The following is an 18,477-nucleotide window of genomic DNA, read 5'->3' as shown; positions in this document are numbered from 1 at the left end:
ATTCAAGATAGCACAGGGGAAGTGCCCTGCAGTTCTGCACCACTCCGGGGACTATCCAAAATGACTAAACAGAAGAATTCCCCTCAAAAAAACCTCCAGGAAATAACGACAGCTAACAAACTGATCAAAAACGATTTAAACAATATAACAGAAAGTGAATTTAGAATAATAGTCATAAAATTAATAGCTGGGCTTGAAAACAGTATAAAGGACAGCAGAGAATCTATTGCTACAGAGATCAAGGGACTAAGGAACAGCCAGGAGGAGCTAAAAAATGCTATTAATGAGCTGCAAGATAAAATGGAGATGACCACAGCTCAGATTGAAGAGGCAGAGGAGAGAATAGGTGAACTAGAAGATAAAATTATGGAAAAAGAAGAAGCTGAGAAAAAGAGATAAAAAAAAGTCCAGGAGTTTGAGGGGAAAATTAGAGAACTAGGTGATGCACTAAAGAGAAATAATCATGCATAATTGGTATTCCAGAGGAGGAAGAGAGAGGGAAAGGTGCTGAAGGTGTACTTGAAGAAATAATAGCTGAGAACTTCCCTGATCTGGGGAAGGAAAAAGGCATTGAAATCCAAGAGGCACAGAGAACTCCCTTCAGACGTAACGAATCAATCTTCTGCACGACCTATCATAGTGAAACTGGCAAAATACAAGGATAAAGAGAAAATTCTGAAAGCAGCTAGGGATATACGTGCTTTAACATATAAAGGGAGACCGATAAGACTCGTGACGGATCTCTCTACTGAAACTTGGCAGGCCAGAAAGGAATGGGAGGAAATCTTCAATGTGATGAACAGAAAAAATATGCAGCCGAGAATCCTCTATCCAGCAAATCTGTCATTTAGAATAGAAGGAGAGATAAAGGTCTTCCCAAACAAACAAAAACTGAAGGAATTCATCACCACTAAACCAGCCCTACAAGAGATCCTAAGGGGGATCCTGTGAGACAAAGTACCAGAGACATCGCTACAAGCATGAAACCTACAGACATCACAATGACTCTAAACCCACATCTTTCTATAATAACACTGGATGTAAATGGACTAAATGCGCCAACCAAAAGACATATTGTATCAGAATGGATAAAAAAACAAGACCCATCTATTTGCTGTCTACAAGAGACTCATGTTAGACCTGAGGACACTTTCAGATTGAAAGTGAGGGGATGGAGAACAATTTATCATGCTACTGGAAGTCAAAAGAAAGCTGGAGTAGCCATACTTATATCAGACAAACTAGACTTTAAATTAAAGGCTGTAACCAGAGATGAAGAAGGGCATTATATAATAATTACAGGGTCTATCCATCAAGAAGAACTAACAATTATAAATGTCTATGCCGAATACGGGAGCCCCCAAATATATAAAACAATTACTCACAAACATAAGCAACCTTATTGACACGAATGTGGTAATTGCAGGGGACTTTAATACCCCATTTAAAACAATGGATAGATCATCTAGACACATGGTAAATAAAGAAACGAGGGCCCTGAATGATACATTGGATCAGGTGGACTTGACAGATATACTTAGAACTCTGCATCCCAAAACAACAGAATATACTTTCTTCTCGAGTGCACATGGAACATTCTCCAAGATAGATCACATACTGGGTCACAAAACAGCCCTTCATAAGTATAAAAGAATTGAGATCATGTCATGCATACTTTCAGACCACAATGCTGTGAAGCTTGAAATCAACCACAGGAAAAAGTCTGGAAAACCTCCAAAAGCATGGAGGTTAAAGAACACCCTACTAAAGAGTGAATGGGTCAACCAGGCAATTAGAGAAGAAATTAAAAAATATATGGAAACAAACGAAAATGAAAATACAACAATCCAAATGCTTTGGGAGGCAGCAAAGGCAGTCCTGAGAGGAAAATACATTGCAATCCAGGCCTATCTCAAGAAACCAGAAAAATCGAAATACAAAATCTAATAGCACACCTAAAGGAAATAGAAGCAGAGCAGCAAAGACACCCCAAACCCAGCAGAAGAAGAGAAATAATAAAGATCAGAGCAGAAGTAAACAATATAGAATCTAAAAAAACTGTAGAGCAGATCAATGAAACCAAGAGTTGGTTTTTTGAAAAAATAAACAAAATTGATAAACCTCTAGCCAGGCTTCTCAAAAAGAAAAGGGAGATGACCCAAATAGATAAAATCATGAATGAAAATGGAATTATTACAACCAATCCCTCAGAAATACAAGCAATTATCAGGGAATACTATGAAAAATTATATGCCAACAAACTGGACAACCTGGAAGAAATGGACAAATTCCTAAACACCCACACACTTCCAAAATTCAAACTGGAGGAAATAGAAAGCTTGAACAGACCCATAACCAACGAAGAAATTGAATCAGTTACCAAAAATCTCCCAACAAATAAGAGTCCAGGACAAGATGGCTTCCCTCGGGAATTGTACCAGACATTTAAAGCAGAGATAATACGTATCCTTCTCAAGCTATTCCAAAAAATGGAAAGGGAAGGAAAACTTCCAGACTCATTCTATGAAGCCAGTATTACTTTGATTCCTAAACCAGACAGAGACGCAGTAAAAAAAGAGAACTACAGGCCAATATCCCTGATGAATATGGATGCAAAAATTCTCAATAAGATACTAGCAAATCGAATTCAACAGCTTATAAAAAGAATTATTCACCATGATCAAGTGGGATTCATTCCTGGGATGCAGGGCTGGTTCAACATTTGCAGATCAATCAACGTGATACAACACATTAATAAAAGAAAAGAACCGTATGATCCTGTCAATCGAGGCAGAAAAAGCATTTGACAAAATTCAGCATCATTTCTTAATAAAAACCCTCGAGAAAGTTGGGATAGAAGGAACATACTTAAACATCATAAAAGCCATTTATTAAAAGCCCACAGCTAATATCATCCTCAGTGGGGAAAAACTGAGAGCTTCCCCCTGAGATCAGGAACACGACAGGGATGTCCACTCTCACCGCTTTTGTTTAACATAGTGTTGGAAGTGCTAGCATCAGCAATCAGACAACAAAAGGAAATCAAAGGCATCAAAATTGGCAAAGATGAAGTCAAGCTTTCACTTTTTGCAGATGACATATGATATTATACATGGAAAATCCGATAGACTCCACCAAAAGTCTGCTAGAACTGATAAATGAATTCAGCAAAGTTGCAGGATACAAAATCAATGTACAGAAATCAGTTGCATTCTTATACACTAATAATGAAACAGCAGAAAGACAAATAAAGAAACTGATCCCGTTCACAATTGCACCAAGAAGCATAAAATACCTAGGAATAAATCTAACCAAAGATGTAAAAGATCTGTATGCTGAAAACTATAGAAAGCTTATGAAGGAAATTGAAGAAGATATAAAAAAAATGGAAAAACATTCCGTGCTCATGGGTTAGAAGAATAAATATTGTTAAAATGTCAATACTACCCAAAGCTATCTACACATTCAATGCAATCCCAATCAAAATTGCACCAACATTCTTCTCGAAGCTAGAACAAGCAATCCTAAAGTTCATATGGAACCACAAAAGGCCCCGAATAGCCAAAGTAATTTTGAAGAAGAAGACCAAAGCAGGAGGCATCACAATCCCAGACTTTACCCTCTACTACAAAGCTGTCATCATCAAGACAGCATGGTATTGGCACAAAAACAGACACATAGACCAAGGGAATAGAACAGAAACCCCAGAACTAGACCCACAAACGTATGGCCAACTAATCTTTGACAAAGCAGAAAAGAATATCCAATGGAAAAAAGACAGTCTCTTTAACAAATGTTGCTGGGAGAACTGGACAGCAACATGCAAAAGGTTGAAACTAGACCACTTTCTCACACCATTCACAAAAATAAACTCAAAATGGATAAAGGACCTGAATGTGAGACAGGAAACCATCAAAACCCTAGAGGAGAAAGCAGGAAAAGACCTCTCTGACCTCAGCCGCAGCAATTTCTTACTTGACACATCCCCAAAGGCAAGGGAATTAAAAGCAAAAATGAACTATTGGGACCTCCTCAAGATGAAAAGCTTCTGCACAGCAAAGGAAACAATCAACAAAACTAAAAGACAACCAATGGAGTGGGAAAAGATATTTGCAAATGACATATCGGACAAACGGCTAGCATCCAAAATCTATAAAGAGCTCACCAGACTCCACACCCAAAAAACAAATAATCCAGTGAAGAAATGGGCAGAAAACATGAATAGACACTTCTCTAAAGAAGACATCCAGATGGCCAACAGGCACATGAAAAGATGCTCAACATCGCTCCTCATCAGGGAAATCCAAATCAAAACCACACTCAGATATCACCTCACGCACCTCACCACCTCAGTCAGAGTGGCCAAAATGAACAAATCAGGAGACTATAGATGCTGGCGAGGATGTGGAGAAACGGGAACTCTCTTGCACTGTTGGTGGGAATGCAAACTGGTGCAGCCACTCTGGAAAACAGTGTGGAGGTTCCTCAAAAAATTAAAAATAGACCTACCCTATGACCCAGCAATAGCACTGCTAGGAATTTGCCCAGGGGATACGGGAGTACTGCTGATGCATAGGGGCACTTGTACCCCAATGTTTATAGCAGCACTCTCAACAATAGCCAAATTGTGGAAAGAGCCTAAATGTCCATCAACTGATGAATGGATATAGAAATTGTGGTTTATGTACACAATGGAGTACTACGTGACAATGAGAAAGAATGAAATATGGCCCTTTGTAGCAACGTGGATGGAACTGGAGTGTGTGATGCTAAGTGAAATAAGCCATACAGAGAAAGACGGATACCATATGTTTTCACTCTTATGTGGATCCTGAGAAACATAACAGAAACCCATGGGGGAGGGGAAGGGAAAAAAAAAAAAAAAGAGGTTAGAGTGGGAGAGAGCCAAAGCATAAGAGACTGTTAAAAACTGAGAACAAACTGAGGGTTGATGGGGGGTGGGAGGGAGGGGAGGGTGGGTGATGGGTATTGAGGAGGGCATCTTTTGGGATGAGCACTGGGTGTTGTATGGAAACCAATTTCATATATTAAAAGAAAAAAAGAATAAAATTGGAGGGCTTACTCTACCTCATTTCAAGATATAAAACTACAAAAATCAAGATACTGTAGTATTGGTGTAAGAATAGACTTACAGGAGGCGCCTGGGTGACTCAGTGAGTTAAGCCCCTGACTTCGGCTTAGGTCATGATGTCACAATTTGTGAGCTCAATCCCCGCTTCGGGCTCCGCACTGTCAGCATGAGATTGTCTCTCTCTCCCCCTGTCTCTCTCTTTCAGCCCCTCATGGGTTTCTCTCAGCCCCTCATTCACTTGTGCCCTCTCTCTTTTAAAAGTAAATAATATAAATAAATGGTTTTTTTTGAAAAAAAATAAAGGACTTACAGATGAATAGAACAAAATAGAGAGTCTAGAAATAGGCACACACATATATAGTCCAGTGATTTTTAACAAAGATGTAACAAACTTGTAAAAATGTTAAATAAATTTTAATAAAAACGAATCTAGCCATGTTTTAAGCACATGACTAGGGTGCAAGGATGATTCAGCGGTAGAAAATTTATCAGTATAATAAACTGCATTTATCAAGTAAAGATGAAAATTTCTATGATTATTTTATACTTACCAAAAAAGCATATTATAAAACTTGTTATCTCTTAATGATTCAAAAATAAAACAGGGGTATCTGGGTGGCTCAGTCAGTTAAGCGTCCAACTTCAGCTCAGGTCATGATCTCATGGTCCGTGGCTTCCAGCTGACAGCTGAGAGCTCAGAGCCTGGAAGCTGCTTTGGATTCTGTGTCTCAAGGGGTGCCTGGGTGGCACAGTTGGTTAAGTTGATTCTGTGTCTCCCTCTCTCTCTCTCCCTACCCCACTTGCTCTGTGTCTCTTTCTCTCAAAAATAAATAAACATTAAAAAAAATTAAAAATAGATAAGTAAAACAACATTCACAGCCAGCAAGATAAAGAACTTTTCATCCTAACAAGGATATCTTCCTGAGACTTACTGCAAACATTATACTTGTTGGTTGTATTAGTTTTCTATATCTGCCATAACAAATTACCACAAACTTAGTAGTTTAAAATAACAGTACAAATTTCTCATCTCACAGTTCTGTAGATCAGAAGTCTGGGTGGGCTTGGCTGATTTTACTGCTCAGGCTCTAGCAAGGCCGAAATCCTCTGGAGTAGGACCCACTTCCATGCTCATTCAGATTGTTGTCACAATCTAGTTCCTAATAACTGTAGGACTGAGGTCCCTGCTTCTTTGCTGTCAGTTAGGGGCTACCCTTAGCTCCTAGAGGCTACTCTCTCTGGTCCTTCTACATGGGCTCATACATCTCAGAGTCAGCAATGATGCATTGAACCCTTCCCATGCTTGGAATCTCCCTGACTTGTTTTTGGCCCCTCTCTTTTCTCATACCAGCTGGAGAAAGTTCTGTGCTTATAAGGTGTCATAATGATTAGATTGAGCCACTTTGATAATCCAGAATAATCTCCCTATCTTAAGGTCTATAACGCTAATATAAGTGTAAATTATATTTTACATATAAACAGTTTCAGGAAATTAGGGTGTGGACATGTTTGGAAGCCATTCTGCCTACTAAAATGGTAAAATAATAAAACAGTACCCATCATCACCACTAGTTTTTAGTGTCATAAGATTTAGTCAGTACATTAATGAAAGAAAAATAAAGTGTTTAAATATTAGGAAAAGGTACACCTGTCATTATTTATAGATGATGTGATTGTGGACACCCCAAAATATGTGACCCAACTGTCAAACAGACATAATAACAGCTCAATAAGGTGAAGAGATTTAACACTATCACAGAAATCATTAGATTTCTTAGTAACTAGAAATAATAAATTGCAAAATGCAATTAGAAAAAAAAATTCACCATAGCAGTAAAATACTGATGAATTAACCAGGGAAATATCATGACCTGTAAGAAGACTTTTTTTTAACCAATGAACGTATAAGATGACCTGAGTAATTGTGGAGAGATGCCAAAAAAATGTGGATTTTTGTATTTATTTGTAATTTCAATGCAATCCCAATGAAACCAAAAAGATATTTTTATTTCTTAAAAGATTTTATTTATTGGGGCACCTGGGTGGCTCAGTCGGGTAAGCCTCTGACTTTGGCTCAAGTCATGATCTCACAGTTTGTGAGTTCAAGCCCCGCGTCGGCCGCTGTGCTGACAGCTCAGAGTCTGGAGTCTGCTTCAGATTCTGTTTCTCCCTCTCTCTCTCTGCCCCTTCTCCACTAGTGCGCTCTCTCTGTCTGTCTGTCTCTCTCTCTCTCTCTCTTGCTCACTCACTCTCTCAAAAATAAACACTAAAAAAGATTTTTTAAGATTTTATTTTTTTAATTAGTAATTATTTTACATTCTTTTTTTAAATTTTTTTTAAGTTTTATCTGAGAGAGAGTGAGCACACACAAGTGGGGGAGGGGCAGAGAGAAAGAGAGACAGAATCCCAAGCAGTCTCCAAACCATTAGCACAGAGCCCGATGTGGGGCTCAAACCCATGAACCATGAGATTTTGACCTGAGCCAAGATCAAGACTCACTTAACTAACTGTGCCACCCAGGTGCCCCTAAAGATTTTATTTTTAAGTAATCTCTACACCCAACATGAGGCTTGAACTTAACAACCCAAGATCAAGAGTCACACGCTCTACTGACTGAGCCAGCCAGGTACCCCTAAAAAGATATTTTCAAAGGAATTTAAAAATCTGGCTCTAAAAATGTTTCTGGGGTTTTTTTTAATGTGCAGGAATAGCCAAGAACAACAATAATGAGACTTATGTGCCTTAGCACATACTGAAATACAATAATGACCATAGTAATTAAAACTGGTATTATACAAAAATTAACAAATATATTTAAAAAAATGATCTGTATGCGTATGGACCATTAGATACTGATTGAAACCAACGAACCATAAAAAAGTCATTTTGAAGAGCCAAAGAAATTTCATGATGAACAGCATAGTAAGGCTACCAAAGGACTCATTAGTAGGTCTGTTGATGGTATTATAGTTTTATTTTTTCTTAAAGTTCATATTTTCAGAGACTTCTAATAAGGCATGTAGGAGTGAAATGACATGTTTGAAATTTGCTTTAAAATAATTTAGCCAAGAAAAAAAAAGACTAGGCAATGTAGATGTAGAAAAATCTTGCTGACTGTTGAGTCTTGATGATCAGTATATTGGAAGTTCAGCATACTAGGCTCTTTACTTTTGAGTATATTTGAAATTTTTCATAATAAAATTGTTCATGGCATTTCAAATCTTTGGGAGAAGGATTTATTCAGTAAATAGTATTAGAACAATTGTCTGTGCATCTGGGGAAAAAATATAAAGTTAGAGTCCTCCCTTCCACTGTAATACAAAATAAATTTAGAGTAATTAAAGAGACATGTGCTAAACACAAATGATTAAAACCTGGAAGATATAGAATATTTTTGGTATATTAAGATGACTTGTTTTTAGTGTTTATTTTGAGAGAGAGAACGAGTGGGGAAGGAGCAAAGAGAGAAGGAGAGAGAGAATCCCAAAGCAAGCTCCACGCTGCCAGTGTGGAGCCCCAATACAAGGGCTTGATCTCACAAATCACAAGATCATGACCTGAGCCAAAATCAAGAGTCAATTACTTAACTGACTGAGCCACCCAGGCGCCCCTACAGATGACTTCTTAAGCAAGACACAAAACCCAGAACCCATAAAGGAAGAAACCAATAAATGTGACCACATAAAAAATAAACATTTCTGTAAAACTAAAGAACTTTAAAAAGTTACAAGAAAAGGAATAGAATGAGACATTTGTGTTTGTTTTTTAATATTTATTCATTTTGAGAGAGAGAGCTCAAGCAGGAGAGGGGGGCGGTACAGAGAATCTCCGCACTGCAGCATGGAGCCTGATGCGGGACTTGAACCCATGAACCGTGAGATCATGATGTGAACTGAAACCAAGAGTCAGATGCTTAACCAACTGAGCCACCCAGGCACCTCTGACGCCTCTGGCACGTCTGACATAACAGATAAAGGACTAATATCTAGAAAGATGTTTAATAAGTAACAAAAAGACAAAAAAAACAGAAGAATGGATAGAGGCTATGAACGGTCCATTTATAAAAATAGAAATAAATACAGATGACCAACATATGAAATGATGCTATTAGAGAAAGTAAAATTGAAATGAGATGATCTTGGCAAAAATTTTAAAGATTGACAGTATTTAATGTTGGTAAGATACAGAAAAATATGCTCTCACACAGTACTAGTAAAAGACGAGGTATAATTTTTGGGGGGCAACTCAGCAATGTCTATTTAAATTAAAATACAGTTTTCACTTCTGTATTTTTATCTTAAATAAATATTCCTATATGTGTTCAAAGAGTCATTAACAAGGTTGTTTGTACAGTACTATTTATAATATTGGGAAATTTGAAAACTCAAATAGTAGAAAAAGAGTAAAAAAATGGTACAGCTAAACTGTTGAATCTATGGATTAGAGAATGAAGTCAGTCTATTTGTACAATCATAAACAGTTTGCTTAGACACATTGAAGGGATGATAGATCTCATTTTAGATCTATTTTTCAGATCATTTTAAATAAAACTTCAAGTATGTAGAAATACACAAGCAGTAGTTTGGAAAAATACATGTAAATTGATGGGATGTGCCATTTTATATTAGTTGTTGTTTTATAACAATATATTCATGTAATTTTTAAAAATTGAAAGTATGTATATCAAAACATGCAATCCAAATAAGGTTTGTAGATTGTACCAATGTCAATATCCTGGTTTTTATATTGTAGTATAGTTATATAAGCTGTTGCCATAGGGGAAAGGGGCGAAGGGACTTTCCGCTACTTTTGCAATTTTGTAATTATATCAAGGGTTTGTTTTTTTATAAGTAACAAATAAGTGAAAAAATTAAAGGTTAAAAAAGGAATCGTGGCCACTTGTCACTAAAACCTAATAAATTACCTAAATACACTAGTCACTTAAGAAAAAATAGAGAAAAAAAAAATAGTCATCATTTCCCTATTTTCTTTAATAGGTACTAGATGATCTGGAATGTCATGGAGTTGCAGTATCAGAACAAAGCCGAGCAGAGTTGGAACAGAAAATAGATGAAGCTAGAGAAAATATTCGTAAAGCAGAGGTGAGGTGGCAGCTAATTGTGGCATTTTGCCCAGCTCCAACAACATCACGACTATGATATATATCTTTAGGATTCAGTTTCTATACACTGATTAATTTGAAGATGATTCAACATCTTTATGTGTGTCCAGAGTATTATTTTTGAGTACCTGCTTCATACAAGGTAATACATGTAACAAAAGGCACTGAACCTATCTGAAGAGTTTGCAATCATGAAACATTAAATAACAGAAGAATTATATCACAGTGAAGATACTAATTTTATAGTTTTTACAAGGTACAAAATAAATCAGTCAAATTAATGGCATAGAAATTGATACATATATGTTCAGAGCCTTGAAAAGTCCTCCCCCATATAGAAGGTTCACTGGTCCAGGAGCATAAGCTGATCTTCTAAAAAAGAGACTTGGTTGAGCAGACAAAACCAAAAACATTACAACCGTGGATTTTAATCTTTTGGTAAGGGGTCTTGGGACCCTTTGAGGATTGTATATGAAAGTGTGAAACCCTCTCTCCCACAAAAAAAAAAAAAAATACACATTTTTGTGCACAGTTTCCAGAAGTTCATGTACCCTAGAGTAATATTCTCTGACCTAGAGGCAGAGAGGTTGAGATAGAAAGAAGTTATTTGCAAAGGAGGAAGACCTAGGATATAATTTGGCAGTTGGATTAGATTAGAGTGGAGGTTTTTTTGTGAGGAAATGTGGTAGGAAGAAAGCAAAATAATTGTGGTTAGGACCAGTCCATGGAGAACCTGTGCACACTTGTATATAGTTATGTACCCAATGCAACATGTTGAAGGGATGTAGAAATAGACATTTTAAAAAGACTGAGACTATCCAGGCCTCAAGAAGAATATGTTCTTGTTAGGAAGGCCTCAAGAGAGCCAAAGATAACTAAGGCCTTAAAGCATAAATGCCAAGGAATGATCCACACAAGTATACATAATACTTAAGGAACCCAGAGGACACAGAGACCCCTGGGAGAAGTTGTTAGGGCAGGTAACACAGAAGAGGTAGGATTTGAGATGGGTGTTGACAGATGAATAATATTTAATTCGAGAGAAAGGGGTAGATAGCACAAGATTTGTGCTATGCAATGTTAAGAGGCATAACTGGAACCAAAAGAAGAAGGTAGGAAGGAGGCAGATTTGAAGCTGCCCTAACAGTCAGATCTGCCCAATGAAAGAATAAATTCCCCTGGGACGAGGTGCAGCACTGCAAGTGCTGTCAGGGACTCTATACAAGGAATTCTTTCATTGGTTGAGGGTTAATCTAAACTAGTGATTTTCACATGTCCCCTCAGGACTCTAGAGGTTTTGAGGAAATGTTTCAGTGGTTGGTTGGAGGGCAGGGGGAGGTGAGGGGAGAGGCAGCTTAGGCGAACATAGGGAGTATGAGCATGTTTTTGGCATAACCCCACAGAAGTGATCTGAACCAGAAAAGCTTGCCATCTGCCTGGTCTAGAAAAGTCCCAGTAAACCTAACTTGCCTTTGTTCCTGGCACATGATCCACAGCCTCCATAGTGAAGAGGGCAGGGTGTACAATAAATAGTCATTTTCTGCTCTGAATTCAGGGTCACGGCTAAACCACTACCCTAGTGTGCTGGCCAACTACTATTGGCAGCCCCTTGCCTAGTCTGAGAAACACTGGCTTGTGTAGAAGAGTTTCTCCTGGTATTTGTTTCTCTATACTCTGAGTGAAGTCAGTTTCGGAGCTTTGGTGGAACGGGATAGGTCTCGGAAGTTTTCCAAAGGGTGTGTTCTCTCTTGTATTTTCCGTTTCCAGACTCCCTCCATAGTGTCACTGTCTGGTACCATCGCTCCACCAAACCCCCCAGTAGTAGCAGTAGTAGGTATCAGTCACACAGTCTGTATTTAGGCTGAATGACCTGTTATTTCCATGAGTGTGCTAAACAGCCCTGTGTTTGTTAGCTCAAAGCTAAAAATATGAAGTGAGATTCCCACAACAGAATGACTCCTTTCTCCTAATACCAGTATTTAAGTCTGCATTCTCAAAGATAATTTTCTTACCAAAAATACAGAATATGCTAAAAACCATGATGCTAGATCCAGTATCTCAGTTTTGAATATCAGTGAAATACGGTTAATCTTACTGCTGTCTTACAATGATCTTCCACTTGATTTTCATCTATCAGATATGAAGAACAGTCCAGCTAAAATTAGATGGCAAATACATGAGTATATTACTCACTGCAGAGGTAGTACTTACCAGGTTGTCCTAATGACATTTTTGGATAGATTTCACTACAAGAGCCTTCAGAGGAATTGACAATAGTGGTTTTGTAGATTACCTTTTTCTTTCTTCTGCCTGCATATCATTTGCATTGAATTTTCCATTCAGCAGTTACTTACTTTATTATAAATAACTAATCAAAAGGGACAGAGCTGGTTAAAATTCCATTATATCCTTCATGTTTGATTTTTAACTCCCACCAATGTGTTACCCTCCCTTGTTGGGTAATCTACTTTATCTAGTCTTTTCTGTATTATGTTTCCATTCAGTGTTGCTGATTACAATAAAAACATCTGTGGTGCTCAGTAATAGATTAAAGAAACTTTCCAGACATAGATATTGAAAAATATAAATGGCCTGTGCTTTTCTAAAGAATATAACAATTACTTAATAATTATTGACTGGTTAATGTGTCACAAATTCACTCAGTTATTAGTGTAACAATTACTTAACAAACATCTGCTGTGCACCAGGCACTGATGGATATACTAGACATACAATGATGAACACACTGTGTGTACTAGATGTGGTACTGTTGGCAGCCCCTGACAAATCCAGGAGTTGAAACAAAGCAATAGCTGCTTAAATTAAACTTTAATAACAGTTCTCTTAACCTGGTATTTAGGTATTTGAATTTTTTGAAATGCCTTTTATCACAAAGACACACACATTCTGCATCTGACTTATACCTGTTTTAAAAGTAGCTTGCCAAGAAACTGAGAATTTTAAATACCATCTTTTTGGAAGCTGTACATGACGTATGTTGTTCCAGAGCACAATTACTTTTTGCATGTTTAAATTTTTCCCTTTTGGGGGGCTTGAGGGTAGTTCTCTTTTTTTTGATAGTGAAGAGACACACTGAGGAGACACAAATAGGAGAAAGTTAACGTAAGAAGTTAAAGATACTGGAAATTTTTAGTAATTCACGTTTGGTGTAAGGTCTGCAAGAAGGAACTATAGACTATATGATTCCTTCTCTAAGATACTAATTACATATTTTTTTATCTGAATGTACACTTGAAAGCCAGAGTACCTGGTATCAAGAGTGAATTAACAAAACCAAAAAAATCAATTATTATTTATATAAACACGTTTTCATAGGTACCATTTTCTCTTAAATTGTCATCCTATAAGGTTCTGTTGTACATCAGGAATTCAAGATTATTATGTCATCCTTGTACCTCAGTGACTCAAAAATGGTAATTAATACCCTTGCCAGCATGCTATAGGAGAAGCCCCAAAATTTCAGTTGCATAAAATGTAAAGCCTCCTTGCCACAAGATTAATGAAATGCTAAGGATAAGCCTGCTATAAAAACAGAATTTTCAATCATATTATATCAAAATTTACATTACCTCAGGGCCTGTTATTGTGAGTTTTCACTATACTCTTATAATAGTGTGTCAGCACACCTTTTGACTAATCACTTTCTTTCACTTTATGTGTGAATATGTTCTTTTTTTTTTTTTTCCTTTGTGATTATTTATTTTTGAGAGAGAGGAAGAGAGCATGAGCGGGGGAAGGGGCAGAGAGCGAGGGGGACAGTTTCCGAATTGGGCTCAGCTGCTCACAGCAGAAAGCCCAGTACAAGGCTCGAACTCATGAACCGTGAGATCATGACCTGCGCCAAGGTCAAGCTCTTACCCAACTGAGTCACCCAGGTGTCCCGTGAATATTTTCAACTGTACGGAAAAGATGAAGAGTAAATAAATATTTCTCAACATGCTAAATTCAACAGTTAATATTTTGCAATATTGGCCCTATGTGTTTATTTCTATTCTGTAAAATAGAGGTTAAATCTCGAGGCCTTATTAGAGTCAGTATTTTAGGCAAGAATACTTGATAGATGATGCTGTTTTTCATCACAGAATGTTTTTATCAAGTTGCCTCTCTATGAATGATGCTAACAGTAGTCACTTAATTAGGTGGTGCTCCCAGATCTTTCCACTGTTCAGGTTCCTTTTTTTCTTTTTTTTTTTTTTTTTTTTTGTATTTGCAGCTACCAGGTACTAGGCACCTCCAGTAATGGCAAATACGTATTTTTCTCTCTTTCTTAAGTATCATTTTGATGTCATGATATTTTAAAAGTCAGCTCTGGGGCACCTGGGTGGCTCAGTCAGTAGGTGTCTGACTTTGGCTCAGGTCATGATCTCACAGCTCTGTGAGTTCAAGCCCTGCATCAGGCTCTTTGCTGATGGCTCAGAGCCTGGAGCCTGCTTCAGATTCTGTGTCTCCCTCTCTCTCTGCCTTAACCCACTCGCATTCTATTTCTGTCTCTCTCAAAAATAAATAAACATTAAAAAAAAAATCAGCTCTATCAAGGTATAATATACATGCAGTAAAATGTAACCATTTCAAGGGAACAGTTTGGTAAGTTTGGACAAATGCATCTCCCTGAATATTCACCACCACAATCTAGATACAAAATATTTCATTCATCCCCCCCCAATTCTCTTGTGACCAGACAACAATTGACATGCTTTCTGTCTTAAGTTAGTTCAACTCCGACAATATGAGTATTAGATTATTTGGTATTGCCCTACACATCACATGCAAAGATCACCTTTCATGCTTTTATACAGTCTTATTTTTTGTCTTAATCTCAGTTTGATGAGCTAGTATGTATTCAAGTTCACTGATTGTTTCTTCTGTGGTGCATAATCTACTGTTAAGGCCATCCTGTCAATTTTGATTTCAGGTGTTACAGCTTCAGCTCTAGGAGTTCTGTTTGGTTCTTTATATTTCCAGTTCATGCCTGCTTATCTTCATGTTTTCCTTGAAATCCTTAGGTGTATTTATAATAATGACTTTAAGTCTTGTCTGCTCATTCCATCATATCTGTGATGTCTGTCTTTCTTTCTTATTGACTGATTTTTTCCTTTAGTTATGGCTCATCTTTTTCTACTTTTCAAATACCTAGTAATTTTTACTGAGTACTAGAAATGGTGAGTGTTTGGTTATTGGGGTGTCTGAATTCTCCTTTCTTCTTTTAAAGACTATTGAGTTTTGTTCTGACAGCCAATTCAGTTGCAGATCAATTTGATCCTTTTGAGGCTTATTTTCAAGCTTTGTTTGGGCTGGTTTAGAATAGCCTTTCCAACAGTGTGGAGGTTCCTCAAAAACTTAAAAATAGAACTACCCTATGACCCAGCAATTACATTACTAGGTATATATCCAAGGGATACAGGTTTGCTGTTTCGAAGGGGCATATGCACCCCAATGTTTATAGCAGTGCTATTGACAATAGCCAAAGTTTGGAAAGAGCCCAGATGTCCATCAACAGATGAATGGATAAAGAAGATATGGTGTGTGTATATGTATATGTATATGTATATGTATATGTATATGTATATGTATATGTATATACATGTGTATATATATGTATGTGTATATATATGTATGTGTATATATGTATATATATATATACACATGTATACATACATACATACATACAATGGAGTATTACTCAGCAATCAAAAAGAATGAAATCTTGTTATTCACAACTATGTGGATGGAACTAGAGGGTATTATACTAAGCGAAATTAGAGAAAGACTGATATCAAATGACTTCACTCATATGAGGAATTTAAGGTACAAAACAGATGAACCTAAGGGAAGGGAAGCAAAAAGAATATAAAAACAGGGAAGGGGACAAAACAGAAGAGACTCTTAAATACAGAGAACAAACTGAGGGTTGCTGGAGGGGTTGTGGGAGGGGGCATGGGCTAAATGGGTAAGGAGCATTAAGGAAGACGCTTGTTGGGATGCGCACTGGGTGTTATACATAGGTGATGAATCACTGGAATCTACTCCTGAAAACATCATTGCACTATATGCTAGCTAACTTGGATGTAAATTATAAATAAATAAATGAATTAAAAAACTAAAAAAAAAAAAAAAAAGAATAGCCTTTCCAGTAGGGCAAATTTAGCCCTATTACCAGTGCATTTCCTTTCTATAGTTTCTTGTTTTACCATGAGTATCCAGCAAGGTTTCTCAACTCTGGCTGGATAGATGGAACATCTTTCAGCCCTGTATAAGCTCTTGAGAAGTTTTTAGTTCACAGCTCCGTAGTAGGTGTCCTTTCCCTGAGTCATTATCCTTTGCTTCTCCTCATGGAGTCCCACATATTCTCAATTTATTATGGGTTTTTATTAATTTAGTGTATTTTAAATTATAGTTGGCCTTTTTTTAAGTGCCACATTGTCTAAATTTGGCCAGTGAGAGTCCATTTAATGGCTGACTTCCATGTCCTTTTGACATTATTCCCATTAGATTTTTGAACAGTTTCTTGCTTTCTCACACAACAAGCCATCATACACTCACCATGTATTTTTCCCCTACCAGACTTAGAATTAGCCATTTCTTCATGGAGCTCTGATTTCTTTTAATAAAGAATAGTATTTATTTTTTTATTTAAAAAAATTTTTTTAAATATTTTTATTTATTTTTGAGACAGAGAGAGACAGAGCATGAGCAGGGGAGGGGCACAGAGAGAAGGAGACACAGAATCTGAAGCAGGCTCCAGGCTCCAAACTGTCAGCACAGAGCCCGATGCAGGGCTTGAACTCACAGGCTGCAAGATCATGACCTGAGCCGAAGTCGGACGCTCAACCGACTGAGCCACCCAGGCGCCCTAAGAATAGTATTTAGATACCAGAGTCTAGAATGTGAAGGTGCTTATTGTTAGGAGTATCATTTATTTCTTGGCCCTTTCTTTGTTATTAGAGCTAGGAATTTATTATTTTTTTCACATCATGAGTTCATGTTGATCTTTCCAATTAAAATTTAAAATTAAAAGGATTTTGTTGAACTTCTTTGATTTTATATTATCTTTTTTCTCTTATATTGAAAATCTTGGTTCCTAATATTATCATAATATTTTATTTGCTTTCTCCTGCAGTATATTAAAAAGTCTCAGAATTATAATGGAAATACTAATGGTAATCTATTGAGCAAAATTTAAGATTTCTTTGCAGTTCATTTTGGGTATAGAATATATCTCTACAAGGGTTTCTGCTTCTGATAATAAAGGACTAACTCATATTAGGCTAATCCTTCTTTAGATAACAGTTATTAACCTGGGGTAAAAATATTTAAAGTGATTATTTAGTAGATGTGGAAAACTGCCATATAAAAACTGGAAAGGAATAGACCCTGAAAAGAATGGGACTGTACTTGGTGATATTAACATTAAATAGCTCTTTGCAAAGGGTTGTTTTCAAGCATAGAGCCTTGGTCTTAACTGGCTTTAGAATGGCTGTCAGGAAGCCTTCAAGTTTGCATATATGTAAATAACCGTCCAAATCCTGGGCCAAACCTAAATACATGCATGGAACAGAAACTCCCAGGAGCTTGACAGGAAACAGTAGCTGGAAGGCAAAAATAATTAACAGAAAGTTCAGCTGTTGCTCACCACAGGGGAACAACATCAACCATTAAAATATTGGAGTGGTTGTAATATCAAAGCAAACTACAGGACAAGAAATATTAAAAGGGATCATTTATAATGATTAAAAATGAGGTGTTCATCATCTTCTCCATCAAGAAGACATAACAATTCTCAGGGTGCCTGGGTGGCTCAGTCAGTTGGGCATCCGACTTCGGCTCAGGTCAGGATCTCAGTTTGTGAGTTCAAGCCCCACTTCAGGCTCTGTGCTGAGCTCAGAGTCTGGAGCCTGCTTCAGATTCTGTGTCTCCCTCTGTCTCTGCCCCTCTCCAGCTCCCGCTCTGTCTCTCTCTCTCTCAAAGTTAAATAAAAACATTAAAAAAAAGAAGAAGAAGACAGTGTAACAATTCTGGATGTGTATATAACTAATAATAGAGCTACTAAGTACATGAAGCAAAACTGGCCTAACTGAAAGGAGAAATAAACAAATCCACCATGGTAGTTGGAGATTTCAACATTCCTTTCAGTAATTAGAAGAAGGAGCTAGAAAATCAGCAAGGATACAGGAGACTTGAACAACACTATCAACTAATTTTACCTTAATTGGCATTTAAAGAAGACTCTACCCTACAAGAGTAT

General features: G+C 37.1%; 1 protein-coding gene across 7 annotated transcripts in view; it reads left to right on the top strand.

Moving 5' to 3' along the window:
- Positions 1–18,477, top strand: part of FCHSD2 (FCH and double SH3 domains 2) — a 300,305-nt gene that overhangs the window by 246,730 nt on the left and 35,098 nt on the right. For 6 of the 7 annotated variants that reach the window (XM_019449723.2, XM_019449722.2, XM_019449725.2 and 3 more), the window contains one exon: positions 10,090–10,194. The exons of the other annotated variant lie outside the window; for it this stretch is intronic. In XM_019449723.2, coding sequence (XP_019305268.1) covers positions 10,090–10,194 — 105 coding nt within the window. The remainder of the gene's footprint in view (positions 1–10,089; positions 10,195–18,477) is intronic. 7 annotated transcript variants of the gene reach the window in all.

The sequence above is a fragment of the Panthera pardus genome, unplaced genomic scaffold (genome assembly GCF_024362965.1).
Source record: "Panthera pardus isolate Hobbes unplaced genomic scaffold, ASM2436296v1 HiC_scaffold_12, whole genome shotgun sequence".
In the NCBI taxonomy this organism is placed as follows: domain Eukaryota; kingdom Metazoa; phylum Chordata; class Mammalia; order Carnivora; family Felidae; genus Panthera; species Panthera pardus.
The sequence above is the reverse complement of the archived record's forward strand: the minus strand, read 5'-3'. Positions and strand labels throughout refer to the sequence as shown.